Below are 17,830 nucleotides of genomic sequence, written 5' to 3' on the forward strand. Positions count from 1 at the left end.
TCTGGTTTTACCTTTTGGTATTGATCTTGATTGGTGCACTCCCCAGGCACTGGCAAGCTTAAATGTCAGCAGTGGGAGTAGTCCCAGCCTGATTTCCAGTTTGTCAAGAAGTTCTGTATTCTAGTTGTCTGCTTTTCTGGTTTCCCAAAGTGGGAATACAAACAGGTTCTTCCATGTGTTACTGGTAGATACAATTCTGGTTGGAAGGGGCCTGAGGAGGTGTGGATGGTTTGACTGCCTGCCTAAATCAGGGTCAGATATGAGGTTGGAGCAGGTTGCTTTGGTCTTGAAAACCTCCTGGCATGGAGACTGGATGCAAGGTACAGTACCACTGCTTGTGAGTGGCTTTAACTCAGTCATGTTTCCCTTCGGTGTTGCTAGAAAAGAGAGAGATGAGCTGGTAAAAGTTTTGTTGTCAGCACTTGGCATTACATAGCTTCCCATTTCCAAATCTTAATAAAGAATCTAAGACTGAGAACATTTAAAGAAAACATTTTTTGACCTTGAACTTTGAGGTTTTGACTTGCTTTTTCAAGAAAATTATTTAAGATTTCACAACCTTTACCTTTTATGAGAGATTCTGTTCAACTAGGCTAGCTTTATTTTTGTGATGCTGCCTTCTGCATTTCTGTTATGCAGAATTGGAGGTGTAGAGGGGTTGAAAATTAAGGCAACATTTGTTGTCTGCACAATAAGTGACAAAAGGATTTGTCCAGTAGCCATTGACATGTTCCACTCCATCTTAAAACTCAGAGGGCAGATGTGAAGCAGGAGGAATGTATGTTTTCATTTTCCAGTTAGAATTTTTTGGTTCTTAAGAGAACATATGAATTGTCACACATCCAGGTGTGCTTTGGCCTTAAAAAAGTTAACAAGTATTTTAGACTTTACAATTCAAATGATTTGATTATATTTTGTGCCTCCAGCCTTCCCAAATCATAAGACATTTTGGAACCATTGCTTAGATTACTTATTCTTAAAAAGAATCAGCTGTTCCTTTTAGTAGTCCAACAGTGGGTGGTTTTTTACAAACATTTCATGTAAAGGAGATGGTACTGAATACTCATGTATGCTGCATTTTCAGCATTAATTTCAATCTATGGTTTTGGGGTTTTTGCCAGAAATTAAGAGCATGTTCTTTCTGTGGTTTAATTTGTCTTTTAATTGTTGATAAATTGTGAAAGTCTAAGAAAAAAAAATGGTTCCTTAACATTCAAAGTTGTTTCTTCAGGAACATTACTGTACAATTGACATAAATAAACATCTTGTATGATGTTTATTAGGCATGTCAGGATGAGAGAATAAGATGCCAGGAGCTCTTATCTCTCCTTATAACCACTTTTATATATAACCAGTCTTTAAGAAAAGAGCAGCAAAAGATGCTTGTTTTTTTCCTTATTTTCTTTCTTATCTTTTATTTGTCTCAAAACTACTGTGAAGGGATTTATATTTTGATATTAGAGACACAGTGGTTTAATAATAATTCTCATGTAATTCTGCATAATTACTATTGGTATTTCTGAAATCAGAAGGTATGAATACCTCCAAGTTACTGACCTACATAATAATGTTTTCTTTCAGATTCTGTTTGACCAAATCCAAAGATCAATTAAAACACAGCTTCAGACTTTCGTTAAAGAGTAAGTTAATTTGCACTTGTAATAGGAAAATTATACATAAAATGGAATTTTAAAAATCTGATTTGAGTGGGTAAGTGAAACATCCTTCTTGTAAATTGCCACCCATAAATTGAGAAGTGTGTATTAAGCCTTTGTCAAAAATCACCCCAAATCACTGAGGCTTTAGATCTAGCTGCAGAAATGTTGCAATAGGATGAATTACTGATCTAATTACATACTGTAATTGTCTAAGCTTGGGGGACAAAGCTTTTCCCCAGCAGACATTAGGTGTGTTCAGTTACACTTCAATTTTGTTCTTCCCTTGGAAAAGAAAGACAAGAAGCTTCTGTCATAATTTGTGGATTTCCATTTGACCCAAGCACAGATTGAAGAATATAAAATTTGAAAAAGACTCCAGCTATAGCAGTCCCAAGCTTGGCCTGTCTCATGTAGCTTTAAACTCTTTCATGCTTTGGAATTAATTTGTCACCATATTTCCTTTTTACATAGAGATATTAGGAAATTTAAAGATGCAAAGAAACAATTTGAAAAAGTGAGTGAAGAAAAGGAGAATGCTCTGGTGAAAAATGCCCAAGTTCAAAGAAATAAGCAACACGAGGTAGAGGAAGCAACCAATATTTTGACTGCCACTCGGAAGTGTTTTCGACACATAGCTCTGGATTATGTTCTTCAGGTAAGGACAGCAATAAAAGTACTTTCCAAAACCATTTGTTACATATGGTTAGAGACATGTCCTTTACAATATTAGAAGTTCTTTTTGTGATCTTCTTGGAAGCTGTGGATATTCAGGGAAAAAGGAAGAACTTTATCTGCAAGTAATTTCTTTTTTAATAAAATCTGAGGAAAATTAATTGATACATTCTTATTGCTTTAATGCTGTGGTATTCAGTGCCCTTGCTGCAATGACACAGTTGAATTTTCAAGTTGAACATTAATTTTGAAAAAAACCCCAGTATTTGCCTGATACTTACCTAAATGTTTCATGAGTTAGATATGCTCCAGTTTCTTATATATGTAAAGTAAAAACTGTCATCTAGCCTAGGAAATGCAAATTACCTGAATAATTCTGATGCAGGACATTGGGTATTTCTGCAATTTTAGCTGTATGCTTTGGGTTGTAATCAGCTTGTCTAGATGCCTCAGAGTTTTCATTGTGCTATAAGGGGAATCAAGAACTTAACTATTCTTTACTTTTTTAGTGAAGATCTCCCATAGGGTGTTGAGAGGTGTTCTTTGTCATGCTGCTTTGTATTCAGTAATATTCTTTTGATACTTAAAACTCATCTGCTTCATACTTATCCACAACTACAGCAAAACAGGATTATTGCAACTCAGATGGTGTGAGATGTTGGGGGCTCCAAATGGGTCTGAGCTTCTCCTACGATCAAAAACAGAACAGCTCTTTACAATTGAGCTGGTTTTATATTCGGCATTATCATCTTAATTTGTGACAGTCCAGTCAGTTATTCAAAGCTTAATTAACTTCTCTATAAATTGCATTATGATTTGTAAAATGAAGTGGAGCCTGTCAGCCTGGGCATGTTCACAGACATGGTGGTCAGTGGTCAACTCTGTACTCCAGCTTTTTAAACACTAAGGTCATTTTGATGTTTAAAAAGTGGCGTGAATTATTCCCCACAGGATTATTTGTACTAGCACTAAATGGTGCAGGCAGCTGGCAGCCACTATTGCCACAAGGCCAGTTCCTTGTGTGTGCTTTGAACTGCAGATTGTTTCCCTCCTGGAATTTGTGTGTTCAAAGTATGAGCAGCTCCTGGGATAAAGATGCATTTAGAGTAACTGGGAGAATTTAGAGAAACTGGGAACAGTTTCATCATCTCTCAACATGGACAAAAATCAATTCAGCTTTAGGAATTGTGTTTGCTTGAATGGTTCTTCTGGAAAAATGGCTTCACAACTATGGTCTCCTTGTAGCTAGATTTGCTCTAAACTGTAATTCAAAACCTTTGCTTTCCTTTTATTTTTCTTTGCCTCACAGGCTGAGGTTTTATTCTATACAAACAAATCTAAATTATTTTTGCTGCAAAAAGTTTTCCAAAATAATGACCACTTCAGTATAGAAGTAGAATCTGGTTTTGATTATAGCTTCAGCAAGTTTGTTTATTTTGCTGAAATTCTGAACTGACGGAGATGTGTTAAATTACAAAAGCATGCCTGTTTCTGCTAAGTGGGTCTTTTAGAGTAAAATCTGTAGTTCTGGATGGCAACCTTTTAAGATTAGGTAAAGATGATAGGGGAACTAGGTGAATGTGAAAAATTGGTAATTTTTTCCTATACAATGTGGAATCCCCTAAGTTCTAGGGCAACACCTTTAATCGGTGACTTCAGCTAGCTTAGAAGCCCAGGTATTCACATAAAGTTACTTATTGAAACAATTATGTTCTTGCTTGCCTGCAACTATTTTTGGGATACTTAAATACTGTGAGTCTGTGGGGAAAAGCAACCCTGCTCCCATCCTTCACTCTGCCTGGCAGCAGTGCAATTTCTGCAAGGAGTTGGTGGGCTGGCTTGGCTCATCTGCTTGAAATGCCTTGAATTCAATGTCTTGAAAATGAGAACCAATTTTCCTTGAAAGGTGTATTATATTACTTCTAGCAAGCAAGTGGTGTCCTGTATTTTCCCTACTGATATAAGAAAATTGTAACTATCACCTTGGAGCTCAAGCTTTGCAAGTGTTCTCTGATTGCATCACTTTGATGTCATGACAGAACTGGAGTGCATCTTCTTTTAAAAGTATTTTGGGAAGTCTGATATTGAGCTGTCTTCTTCCAATGTTTTAAGCTTGGATGTGATTATTTGGGAAAAATTGCAAATAAAATAAATTTAGAATAAAAGGAATTGCTTGTTTGTTCTTTTCTCCTAGATCAATGTTCTTCAATCTAAAAGAAGAGCAGAAATCTTAAAATCGGTAAGGTATACTTTATCCTCTGTATATCAAATATTTTAATCCATCTGAAATTAAAAATATGACCACAAAGCAGTATGTTAAAAATTTAGTCCTTTTATTGATCAAAATGTTATCAATACATTTGGCAGTTTGGTGACTGTCAGTTTGGCCTTTACTGTGGCTGGGCATACATGTTTAACTATTTTTGATAATCCTTCTGGTTCAGATTTGAACACTTGTAGATTTTCACTACTCATGATCCTTTGGTATATGTTCCATGGTTAAAATCACTTTGCTGAGAATTCTGCTGTTTGGGTCTGATTTATTACTTTGTGAACAGTAAGTGCTACTTATAATCTATTCTAAGGTGAATTCTGTTCTTTCTAAGAACAGGGGAAATTTTAATATGAATAGTATGGTATCTGTTAAATTAATATAAAGCTATACCTGCATGCCAGTTTGCTTCACATTGTATTCCCTTTTCTACTTCACTTTATCTCTGTTAAAAGTTTATTGAGATGGAGAGTGACAAATTAAACAGTGCTGTTCTTTCAAATGTCTGAAGTTGCTCTCCCATAATTTTCTTAATTCCTTAAAAAGCAGAAACTTTACTTGGGTTGGTTTACAACTGCCTGCTATTCTGCTCTGCACCTTCCCAACTTGTTTTCTATTTTAAGGCCTGACAGTCTTTTCAGCTATGTTATAAAGCTTATGGGTTTGAATCATTAGTGAAATATTCTATAGCCCCTCTGTACCTTACATGTCCCAGTTAAAGAGAGATAACAAAAATTTCAGGTGACATGAATTAGAAGTAGTTTTCTGCCATTAAGTAGATTTCTTTTGTTTTGCTCATCAACTGATTTCTGAAATTTTTGGCTTGGTTCTGTTCTTGCTTTACTTTGCACGTTCATTTTACAACATTAGAAGCTCTGTGACTTACTGATGTAAAACTATCAGGACATGAGAGGAGAAATGAAACCTGAAATTGTAGGTTATGTGAATTAAGTGACATATTTATGTTATATGTGATACCATTTTTAAGAGAATAAATATTTACTTTGTTCCTTCTAGATGTTATCATTTATGTATGCACATCTGGCTTTTTTCCATCAAGGCTATGATCTGTTTAGTGAACTTGAGCCCTACATGAAAGAACTGGGTGCACAGGTAACAAATTATTTTTAAAATGCATAACTATATGCTGAAATGGAAGAAATCTTGATATATGCATGTGTATGAGGTACTTCATAGATTTATTCAATAAAAAGGGAGTTGTGGTATGATACAGGCAAAACAAAAAATATGCTATGATGAAAGGAATGAAAATAGTTACAAACTGAAAGTTTTCTGTTTACTAAAATTAATACTACCTTTAGGATTTACATACTAAGGATAGCCATGTACTGCTCTGTGAGGTACATTGTGATATTAGGATACTGCATTATTTGGATTTCAAAATTTTTGTATATGATCCATTTTTATAAATATATCTAATAATAAAAAGTAGATTAGGCTGGTTTTCCTTCTACTCATATACTTTATTTACTGTATAAATTAAGCAGTCTTTATAATTAAATTTTAATGTGTGTAAATAGGACTTCGATGTTAGCAACTTAGACCATAAAATGGAAGTATGATTTTAATAAGTAGTGCAAAATTTAGTTCCTGCTTGGAATCCTTCTTACTCACTTTTGTTGTTTAAGAACAGACAATTAACACTTCTGGGTTTTCAGTGAGGGACTCATGAAAAGCTTAAATGGACCACTGCCAGCTGTACACAGGAGACATTTAAAATGGTTTTGCAAATAGATTGGAACATACACTGTTGAAATGAAGATCTGTCTGTGGTGCAGGAAGAAGACTCAGCTGTGTCTTGACTTGCTTTTCAGTGCAACTTATATGAGCCCTTTCTATTTGCCTCTACCTGAGACCTTGCAACAAGTGTTCTGATACAAACCCCTCTATTGCCACTTCCCAAACAGATCCACAAAGGAGCCAAACAAATTTTTAAGTGTCTGTCCAGGTGAAAAAGCAAATAAATGACAGCAAGCTTTTACATTCATCTTGAGTAGATGTGTCATTGAATGTCTAAGAGATTAAATTGTTCTGAGCTGTGTAGTGGAGCAGATTGGGAGCTGTAGAAAATAACTTCAACAATCCAATGGCTGAATAGTTATCTTTCTGCTAGACTAGGCCCCGGTTGGGTCGTAATTATGTGTAGAGACATGTCAGGTCTTGGTGTAATAGGGGCACCTGAACAGTTCAGGTAGGTGTTACTCTTCCATAGTTGTGCCCTTTATGCTTCAACATCCTTCCAGTTTGGGCTGTAAGTGTTGAACTGTAGTGTCTGGCTGTGTAACACATGTCCTGTACTTCTGTGGAAGAGGGGATAGGGAAAGGAGACACAAGCTATGGAGTTAATAGTGGGTTATGCCATCAGCCAGGCTTCAATGTTTCCATTTCATTGACGTGATTGGAGCAAGAAAACACAAGGTTATTTTTGAATGTCTGGTCATGCTTTTGCTTGATCTGGTAAGGAGCACTGTGTAGCATTCATTTTGGTGCTGGTATCATAGCAACTGAAGGAGTTAAATTTAGAAAATCCATAGCTAAGAATGTTTTAAATATATTGCAGTTGGAGCAAGATGGACTAAAGACCCTAAAGTTGTACAACTTGCGCAATTGTTCTTTTGTAGCAGACCTTGGCATTTAACTAATGGATGTTTTTCATGACAGAAGCAGATTTGTAAATAACTGTTGAAAGTTTTAACAATTGATGGCTTTGCAGCTTGTACTGGTTGAAGCTTGTGCCTTTAACAAAGTATGTTGTGACATAACGGGGATTTGCTGGATTTTTGTGAAAATGCTGTTAGATTCCTTCTGTTGGTGAGTGAGTTTTCATTCCTAGGTGAATTTTGTGTGTGATCTTAATTACAAGGGTTAACAGCATCTTAAGTAATAAAATTGATCTTAAATAGTGTAGTTATAGTTTTGAATTAATTTTGTCTATATTTTCAAAATAACTGCTGTATTGTGATGGAATAGGATTAAGCAATTTTGCTTTCTGGATACTTCAGGGTAGGATCCCTTGGGAATCAGATCATTGTATGGGAATCTTTAATAGTGTGCAAGCATAATAGTAGCTTTTGCATGGAAACTATGGTTTTTGGTTCTTTTCATGTGAAATGTGGTATTAGCTTAAAAAGAAAACATTTGAATTTTTATTGAAATGACTACTCAAAAAGCTAAGTATTTTAGTCTGACTTAATTCTCCTCAGAATGCCAGTTAGAGATTTATGGTTTTAAAAATACATTTATCAGTAAATGCAGTAGTTTGAAAAATCTATTTTTCTGAAAATTACCCAGTAATGCTATAGTGACTGGGATTTTGATAGCTTAGTTGTGATTTGCTACAGCTTTTCATAGTTATATATTCTTGGTCTCTTCTAAGACAATTGATGTGCTGCTCACCTGAGTGAAAAGGAAGAAACTCTGGTTTGAGCTTGAAAACAGGAATGGTGCAATGCTGTCTTCATAGTAAAAAAAGTCACTGGTGGAATGAGCTGCTGTTAAGAATTTTGTTTTGGTTGTGGTAAATGTCCTCTCAAAAGCTTGTATTCAAAGTAAATTAGAGGTAATTGTCCTACCCTGAGTGACTGCCTTCTGTTTCGTCTAATGGGGTAGAAGGAAGAATTTCTTGGGGGCCATGTGCAGATTCCTGAATCTGAAGTTTTAGTAAGAAACTTGATTCCTATAAAATTTTGAACAGCACTTGACCCAGTTCTCATCTTTATCACAATAGGAAGAGTTTCTCAAGGGTAGTTGATGCAAAACAATCTTTGAGCTAAGTCTGGTTTGTGTTATTTTTAATTGCTAAACCTACATAGATGTGGCATTTGGACACTTCAGCCTTCAGTGTGTTCCTGTTCACAAATACCTGTGAAGGTGTGCAAGTGCTGGTATGGCCTTTTGAGCCAGAGGGGAAGACAGGGAGAGAAGACTTCAAAAAAGTTACAGAGTACAGAATTGGATCCAGATATTTCAGCTTTCTGATGGCTCCATAATTATTGGAGAATGTGTAGCACAAGGGTGTAAGGGCCTGTTATTGTCCCTTTTCTGTTATTTCTATCATGTCAAGCAGGACAAGTGAAAGACTGGGGAAGCAGCCAGAGTTGGCAGGGCCTGCTGCTTGTGATGCTGAGAGTGGGTGGAGGGGATCCTCTCTGGGTGGATCAGAGGATCTGTTAGTCACTGTGCCCCATGCCAAGTGAGTGACCCAGCTGGGAGCTGGTGCTGCTGCTCCTGCTGTTCTGGCTGTGGGCCTGCAGCAGGGGCAGCCCTGTCCCACAGATGAGAGCTGTGGGCTGAGCCCTGCGTCTGCACCGCTGGGCACGACCGCGCTCCGGCTGGGTAATGGCAGCCTTGTGTTACAGACTGGAAGTACCAAACCAGCTGGTCTTTCAGGCGACATCTGCTTCTCCACTGCATTTCTAACTTAAACATGAAGGCCTGGATAAAACAAACAAACAACAAAACCAAAAGAATCAAAACTGTAAAACAAAAGCAACCAAAACAAGCAACTAACCACAGAAGAAAACCCTGATCAAACTTTCTCTTACAGGGTATCTTAAATTTCCTCTTTTTTTTTCAATTACAACTGTAACAGGAAATTTTTTTGCTAGTGACCTTTTTATCATCGCATACTTTGTAAGGATAATAACTTAAATATTCTCTGTGACAATCTCAGTTATTTTCAAAGCCATATTTTTATTTCCAAAATTAATTAGATTGTCTCTACCTAAGATCTCAAGCAGTCTTACTCAAGTATTGCTGGTCAGCTGATCAAAACTATTGACACAAAGTCCTGGTTGAGACAGTTCTCCCACATTATGGAGGAAAAAACCCATAGCATTTGCTCCTTCTAGTTTTTGCTGTTCCTGCCAGTGCTGCTGCATAGGCCAGCAAGAGCAGCTAAAGCATGAGTCATCCTCTTGGGAGACTGAGCACCAATGCGGTACAGAGTCGCATATGCTTGGCACCATGCTGTTCTTTGAGACAGTTTTTCTAATGCTTACAAGAAATGTACACCTTGGTAGAGGTTAATTCAGGGTGGCAGAGCAGTGCTTTAAACGAGGCTTCAGTGGTTATTCAAGGTAAACAATTTGTGACAAAGAAGTAATTATACTATGCAAATAAAATAAAAGTATTTCAATGTCTAGACATAATGTGTTAATTCTTTTTTTTTTTGTCAGCATTGTGAGATCTACTGAGCCAAATTTCTTATGATAATTTAAAGATCCAATTTTCTGTTTCTCTTTACAGCTGGATCAGTTGGCTATAGATGCTGCAAAGGAGAAGAGAGATATGGAGCAAAAGCACTCCACTATTCAACAAAAGGTACTTGACAGAATGTAAAAGACAGGTTGCACACTTTTTTTTTTTTTTTTAATCTGTAGCATCTCTCCCCAGAATCTCTGCATCAGAACTACAAGGGATGGTATTTTTAGTGCAGAGAGACAGACTGACATGTCATTAAGTGTAAGGTTGGATTGCAGATACTAATTTTGTGTTACTGAACAAAATATGATGCTTAGTTTTTACTGAAACATAAATAGAACAGTAGAATTTATTTGAATGCTGAGATTCTAGCATTTCAGTAGAACTCCTAATTCCTATTACCCCTTGAATTGATTAAGTTGTACAGGTTTTTGTGTTTCCATGCTGTATGTGCAAGAGGTGTATGTGCTGCACAACCCTACAGCAAGTTTCACTTTGGACTGTGCCAGATCCAAGTGCAGCACTTGGAGCTTGTGTAGCAGCTGCTGTTGTGTATGAAGAACAAAAGTAAACTTTTGTAGACTGTCTAATGTACTGGTTCAACTGTGCACAGATATGAAATTGAGAACTTTTAATTGGTGTTTTGAGGAAGATTTGTGCAATAATTCTTTTTACTTCTTGAGAAAAATTTAGGTAATTCATGTTGGGGGAGATTTCTGTTGTTTGAATGTTTCAGAAGCTCTAGATCAGTATTGGTTTTGCAGGTATAATGCTAGAAGTTAAAAATATTTCCACTGAATTCTGGTAGTGAGCTACAGGCACTTTTGAAAGGGATTAGATACCAGTTTAAAGATAATGCTACACTAATTGCTCTCATTCAGGTATGTTCTGGATCTGTTCAGGAAGCATAAATTTTTAAAATCCCACCCAATAGAAATGAAATCTGATAACTAAATAAATTCAGGAATGAAAACATGCTGAGATTCTAAGTTGGGTAGCCTTAGTAGGAGCCAATATTAATACTCATAGGAAAAGAGGACATCTTTGATTGCTGTAAACATTTTTATTGGTGCATCCTGTCGTCCCTTTAGGAGTTGGTGGGAAGCATTAGGATTGCTGTGAAATTGAGCAGATGTGATGATGAGGGCAGAGCTGACATGCTGTGCTTGGAGTCAGGAGATAATTGCAGGCGAGGAAGGGGAAGAAAGGGGGGAAATGGGAAAGATGGAACTTGAGAATTAATGTTGAAGGTCAAATTTTAAGTTTTTGGGCTTAAAGGCTCAGTTTCAGGAATGGACAGTAGTTGAGAGGTTCTCTGTTAAGAGAACAGGGGTGCTTGCTGAAGGATGTAAGTTTTGAGCAATTATCTTTTAATTTGCCATAGAAATAATAATTCGTTGCCATGAATTATGGTCACTGTTGTTGTCTATGGTGTTTACAGTATTTGTTTTTTTTTCAAATGCTGCTTAAGGCTGCTTTACAGGTAAACTATTTCTACAAGCTTCAATTGTTACTGAAACTTTTAAGCTTCATGCAACTTGATAAGCCATATCTGTGTGTAATATTTATATTCTTGATTTCTAGTAGGAGTGACAAGCACAATAATGTTGCTTCTATTGTTGCTTACTTTAATTGACAATTTAATGCTGTCACTAAAATATAATCAGGGCAGTCAGAATGTACTGTATGTTGTCCTCTTAAGTTCTGTGTTTTGAGTTGTAAGTGTTGTCTCCTGTCCTTATCAGTGAAGTCACTGTCTCGTTTTGTGCTGATAATACCTAGACTGTGCCTTATTGGAGAGTCCTCTTACAGCTTGTCCAATCATTTTCTTAGTTCCTTATTCAAATCATGTTGTCTGTTTTTGTCTCATTCTACTTGCTTTTCCCAACCTTCACAGCAAGTTAGCTTCCAGCTCATCAGGATTTCAGAACTGCTTTAGACTCTGGATCTTTTTATCACTACTTGTCATCTGGTCACCCTGTCCCAGATGGCAACTTTATTCCCCGTTCTCTTCTCATGTCTTGTCATGTTGCTTTCCACTATGTTCCCAAATCTTCCAATGCCAAATCCTTCCATGTTTTTTAACAACTGAAACTTCTGAAGCTTATTGTGTTGAATATTCCACGAGGTATATATGTATTTAATATACTGAAGTTCTAATCTAATGCTTCAGAATGATGCCTTTCCTTCATTGTGTGGATAAAGAACAGTTCCTTTTCTGAAATGTATAGGTAAGTGCATACGTGCACACACCTACCCACCTACTACCTGTGTTTGCATATATGTGCATATGCATGCAGAATAATTGCACTAATTAAATAACCCATCTCACTTTTCTGTATAATCATTGTCCTACTTAATTAGGCTGTTGATGGAGAGGCTCTTAAAAGTGTCATGGAAGGGCTTGGTCACCAATACAGTATGATTTCTTTTTTAGCAGAGCTGATAATCTGATTTACTTTTCTTAATTGCTTATCTATAAGTTTTGTGGTCTATTTACTCAGCAAATATGCAGGAAACATTTTTCTTAACTTTATTTTTTCAGTGTAAGAAAATATTTTTTCTGTATTAAACTGGAGCAACGCATGCTGTGAACTAATCTAGAAATTTCATTATCATTCTGGTAAATTTTTGTAATATATTTTTATAAGGAAAGATTAATGTAAAAGAGTGGTGTCACAGTGTCAATTAGACATGGCTCTTGTTTTCTGAGCAGTTTGCAGCCCATTGCTGTAGCAACACGTTTAATTAAGAAATATTTTAAAAATCAGTTGCACCTGCAAACAGCTTCATGGCTTTTTGGTGTTGTGTGAGACCGAATATTTTGTTCTAAAATGAGGGAGATGATACAGGAAAAGTATTTGCATTGAACTTCAAATAGTTTTTGTTGTATTCCAATCCCTTTTCCATTAAAGTAAAAATCTGCTTCCAAAGAGGTGCTCTAGAAACAGCTGGAGTGAGAATGATTTGAAAATTAACTTATTGAGTAAACAAGGTGATAGGAAACCAGCTGCTACTACAATCACAAAGCAGGCAAGAACCAGAGCTGCTGCTGAGAAGTTGTGCAGAGTAACTCCTGTCTCCAAAACCAAAGATGTGCTTGTATTTCAAGTGACTTGTTTGCTCAATGACACTCTTGCATACTCTCACTCTGTCTTGGGCTGTAAACATTGTTACTTGTGGTGTCTGTTGTTCTAAACCCTTCCTTGAGGGACTTTTCAGCTTAAGCATGACAAACATCTCTTGCCAATGGAAAGGGAATGGGAGCAGCTTTCTAAATGTGGGCTTTGCACAATTAGTGTCTCCTGTTTAGTATATGCTGGCCTAATTTTTCATGTTAGTGTTTTCTTTAGTACTTATGCTCTCCCATTTACTGCCTTTTAAAAAAACTTTTAAAATGCTGATTCTCTAAAGTAAAAAATACTTTGGGTTACACATTAAATGTTAAAATATAGTTCCTAGGATGTACTGGTAAAATGGTTTGAATAGCTTTCATGGCCTGATAGCAATTTTGAAAGTAAATCAAAAGCTCTGCTACTGTAAAGTAATGGAGGGTTTTGTTTTGGGAACAAGAAAATCATACACAGAGAAACAGAAAACATGCTCTGAAATGAATCAAGTATGTATGATGAATTGATATGTTCATATGAAAATGCATTTACTGAAACAGTGTCAAGAATATTAAGTGTTCTGTGACACGCCAGATTAGTATTATTTCTGGAGATGAAAGTTGTTTTTCCATTGCCAGCTGGTTTGCTGTACCCCATGGACATTTAAAGAAAAAGGGTGGAAAAAAAGGCATGAAAGCATGCTGTATGCTTCACTTATATAACCCACTTCTACATGTTTCTTTTCCAGTAGCCGCCAACTGTGAAAAATCAGTGTCAGAATAGAAGCCATAGATGTTTATTCTTTTAAAACTGAGTTAAATGTGTGATGTAGCACTTCAGTGGAAATTACATAATACTGGCTACATTTTCTTAGTTCTGGTTAGGTGAAATCTACTTTAGTCCTAACACCTAATTAGTTTAATTATGTTTAAAATGAAGGCTTTATTAGTTGTGTCCCTGCTGGCAGAATACACAATTCTGAATCACATACAGTGACTGAGTTTATTGACATGTGATTCTCTTATGCAGGACACTGGAAAGATATGGGTGGATTTTTCTCCACCCCAGATTATTTTTCATGATTCATTAAACTTTTCCATGCACCAAGATAAAAATAAACTGTAATGTGACTGCTTTGCTCCTATTTTTTTAATTGTAGAATAGCAGAGACTAAGATCAGAACACAGCTAATTTAGTTTCTTTTTCTACTTTTATCCATGGAATTGAAATGGGGCATTTTTTTTTTTCTGATTGTTTTTCCTGATTGCAACTTTATTAATGAAGTTTTATGGATAAAGCACATGGAAGCCTTTTTCCTTCTCCCCTCCAGCTGGTAGTCTGCTGTGTTCAGTTAAGGAGATTTTAGACATTTGCCTCTATGCTCTTATGTCTTTTTCTGCTCTGTAAAAGTGGAATTCAATCAGGGAAGTAGTTAAAAATGACACTAAATGCATTTCATGAGAAGGCTCAGTATTTTAGATAATTCTAACTTAGAGTGTGGCATGGTAAATGATCCATATAGACCTTCAAAGCATAGATCTGGAGTCATTGGAAAAGACAGCTGCATTTTCTGCAGCAGTTCTCCAAACCCAGGGGAAAATGTGATTACATAGTAAGTTGGACAGAAAAGACTGAGGAAATGTATGTTGTCTTCAACTAGACAAGGAGGGCAGGCATCACTGAGGCAGGAAGATGCAAATCTTTAGCAGATTTCATTATGTTTGGGAGCTGGTAAGTTAGAGTAATTTATCAGTTTTTGGGGAATGTAGGGAATGTGACATCAGCATGTCTAAGTTTGTGCATAGTGGTTTTTTCTTCTTTTTATTTTGAGAGCTTACATGAAGTCTTTTATGTTCAGCATGTTCTGATCTAGAAAAGAGGCAGAAAATCAAAGTTATTAAGTGCTGAATAATAAATAAAAAAGATTTTTCTTTTGGTGAAGCTTTCTTTTGTAACTAGTATGTTTATTCAGATTTGTGTATGGTAGTGATATGATAGTTCCATTTTTTTTCAGAACTCTTGCATTGATCATCTGTCAATTTAATAATAAAAATCTAGATTTAACATTTGAACATTCGGTAATCTATCCAGATTAGTAATAGATGAAAACAGTGAATCATTTTAAGGAATTTGTGCTGTTCTGAGTGGGGAGCTTAAAGGGCCCATTTTAATATTTGTAACCATTTCACTATCATGTGTAATTAACCTTGGATTGGACCAAACCATCTGCATGTACAAGAGTAAACATCATGTGTAGCACGAAAGTTGTGTGCATCCTGGGCTATTACCTGGGGATAATGACCATGTTGGTGTTGAAGCTACTTTTTTTTATATATTTCTTGCCTCTTTTCCTTTATGTATAGACAAATTCCTAAGAAGCAAAGCACAAAGCAGAGACTTTCAGATACACTTTTCACACAAAGCTGATGTCGGCCATTTACGAAAAGTAACTACTGAAGGTTCAGGAAAATCATAATACAAAATGTTTTGTCTTTTCAGTATTTAATTTGTTTGGTTTTTTCCTTCTGAAATTTAATTTTCAGTAATGTGTCTCTTACACCCATGTTAAGGGAAAGAAGCCATATGTTGCTAGTCTACTTTAAGGGTATATATTTTAATAACAGTGAAATAAAATTACAGCATGTGTATTATTTTCATCGCTGGACCAAGTTGTGAAAAATGGTGTCATTCCATGTGTGTTTTTTCATGCACCCTTAGTAGATGTTAGCCTCCCACTCTCTGAATATCTGAACTCCACCTCCCTGGGAAGAGCCCATGCTGTTCTCAATGAGATGTGAAAGCAAATAATCATCACATGTGTTATTACTTAGTCTAACTTACCTTTGCTGAAGATGAGATAGTAAGATAAGCAGTCACCCTTTCTAAAGCTCAGAAAGCTGCTATTTATTGTTATTAGCTGGGTTTAGTTGTTATTAGGTTAGTGGAAATGCATATTCCCTTGTCCTACTTGTAATTTTGAAATCTTATCCAAGATCATAAAGAAAAAATTACTGCTAAGGTCTTGTCATCAGTGCCAGCACCGTGATTGCCTTACTCTAGAGTTAACTGATAGCAGCATCTTTATTTGATTACTTGTCTTCGAAGTTCCTATGCAGCTGAGCTGTTAACATGACAGAGCTGAAGAAAATGCTAAAGCACAAGTGGCTTTATACATATCTGCAACAGGCTGCAACTGTTTCTCGGTTTTGACTCCTAACTTTCATGGCTTCCTTTCCTCTGCTTTTCTATCCCCTTTCTTGGGAATATATGAGAGACCATTTGAGCAGACAGTTGAAGTCTCAGATGCTCTGTCAGCAATGTTTGCCCTCTATTTGGCTGTAGAGGTCACCAATACCTGAACAAGAAATTCCCCTTGTTGCAGGTAAAGTAAAAATCTTCAGCATTCTCATTGCTTAAAATTGCTTTTGTTGAAAAGCCATCAGGGGCTTAGAGTCGTGGTTTGACAAATAGGTGGTGGAAGCAAAACCTTATTCCTAGATATTTACTCTTTGACAATGGTACTGCTCATATTTGAAGTTTCATTTGAACTGCAGTGTGTTTTTCTTGTTCCTTTGTACTAGGATTATTCCAGTGATGATACTAAACTAGAATACAATGTAGATGCAGCCAATGGCATTGTTATGGAAGGTTATTTATTCAAGCGAGCCAGCAATGCCTTCAAGACTTGGAACAGGTAATTATTCAGAACCTCTATTTGCTGCTAATAAAAATGCTGCTTTTAACCTGAATTCTCATCTGATTCATAATCTCTGTAACTTGAGTCCGTAGTTTTGACAGAAGACTGGAGTGACTCTGTTACTTAACTTAGAGATAACACTTCACATCCATTTTTCCTTTTTTTCTGTACTAGTTGTTTGCAAACCTTTCCCTTGTGAAAGCATATGCTAGGAAAGTGTTAGAAGACAGAGTAAAATAGAAATTGTATAGCCACTGGAAGCAGAGAAACACATCAAGGACCCAGGTTATTTTTCCTGAAAGATAAGCAATGTAGTTGTTATCCTTGAAAATTCCTGTCCTGTGCAGTGACTTTTGCTTAGTAGTTTTGATGGGCCTTTTGGGAATTCAAAATATATTGTTAGTCATATATCTTTGACAATGTATATTTTACTACTATTTAAATATTTTTCTTCCTGAACAGGATTTCTTTTGCATTTCCAAGGGTGTGTGTTTTTTTCAAGGCAATATATATGCTGGAGCATTTACAGCCCAGCTGGATACAGTTCTTGAATTTTAGATGTAATTTGTTGTGATAAAAAGCTCTCTATTGTCCATATTCTGCTATTTTTCAGTGATGCCTCTGTTAAACTATTTGCTGTGTTTCAAAGGACAGAATGTGCATTTGAGTGGGTGGTCCCTTTCAATCTTAATTATTCTGTACTTCCTTGAGCATCAGCACAGCACAAGTAAGAAGTTGGGATCACTTCAATTAAATCTATAGACTGATGCGAGGGCCACTGGGGTCAATAAGACTGTATCTATATTTGCAAGTCACGGGTAACTAGTGCAAAGGATTTTGCTTTAGACTGACTCTGGACCGGTCCTGTGGCCTGATTATTCATCTGTAATTGTAATATACTTTCTGGGTTAGATTCATGCAAGCAGAATTCAGAGTTCTCCAAGACAAATCTGTGAAGCATCAAAGGATGGTGAAGGGAGAAAACCGGGAGATGTGTGTCAAAAGCACCTTCCTGGTGTGAGGTAAAATGTTAGTGTCAGCATACTGAGAGAAAATTCAGAAATAGGGCAGGGATTGTCCTTTGTTGGATTCCCAAGGAGCTGTAAGGTCCTTTTTGCCATTGCTGGTGATGAAACTCTGACTCTCTCTGGGTTCCTCTTTTGAATAGCAGGAAGGCCTTGCTCTGCAAGGGAGGTGA

General features: G+C 36.4%; 1 protein-coding gene across 5 annotated transcripts in view; it reads left to right on the forward strand.

Moving 5' to 3' along the window:
• ACAP2 (ArfGAP with coiled-coil, ankyrin repeat and PH domains 2) overlaps positions 1-17,830 on the forward strand; it is a 59,280-nt gene that overhangs the window by 21,356 nt on the left and 20,094 nt on the right. For all 5 annotated transcript variants that reach the window (XM_084212347.1, XM_084212351.1, XM_084212348.1 and 2 more), the window contains exons 5-10: positions 1,582-1,640; positions 2,130-2,313; positions 4,525-4,569; positions 5,620-5,715; positions 9,871-9,945; positions 16,517-16,629. In XM_084212347.1, the coding sequence (XP_084068473.1) occupies positions 1,582-1,640; positions 2,130-2,313; positions 4,525-4,569; positions 5,620-5,715; positions 9,871-9,945; positions 16,517-16,629 (572 nt within the window). The remainder of the gene's footprint in view (positions 1-1,581; positions 1,641-2,129; positions 2,314-4,524; positions 4,570-5,619; positions 5,716-9,870; positions 9,946-16,516; positions 16,630-17,830) is intronic.

This window comes from Fringilla coelebs, assembly GCF_963513975.1.
Source record: "Fringilla coelebs genome assembly, chromosome: 10".
Classification (NCBI taxonomy): Eukaryota; Metazoa; Chordata; class Aves; order Passeriformes; family Fringillidae; genus Fringilla; species Fringilla coelebs.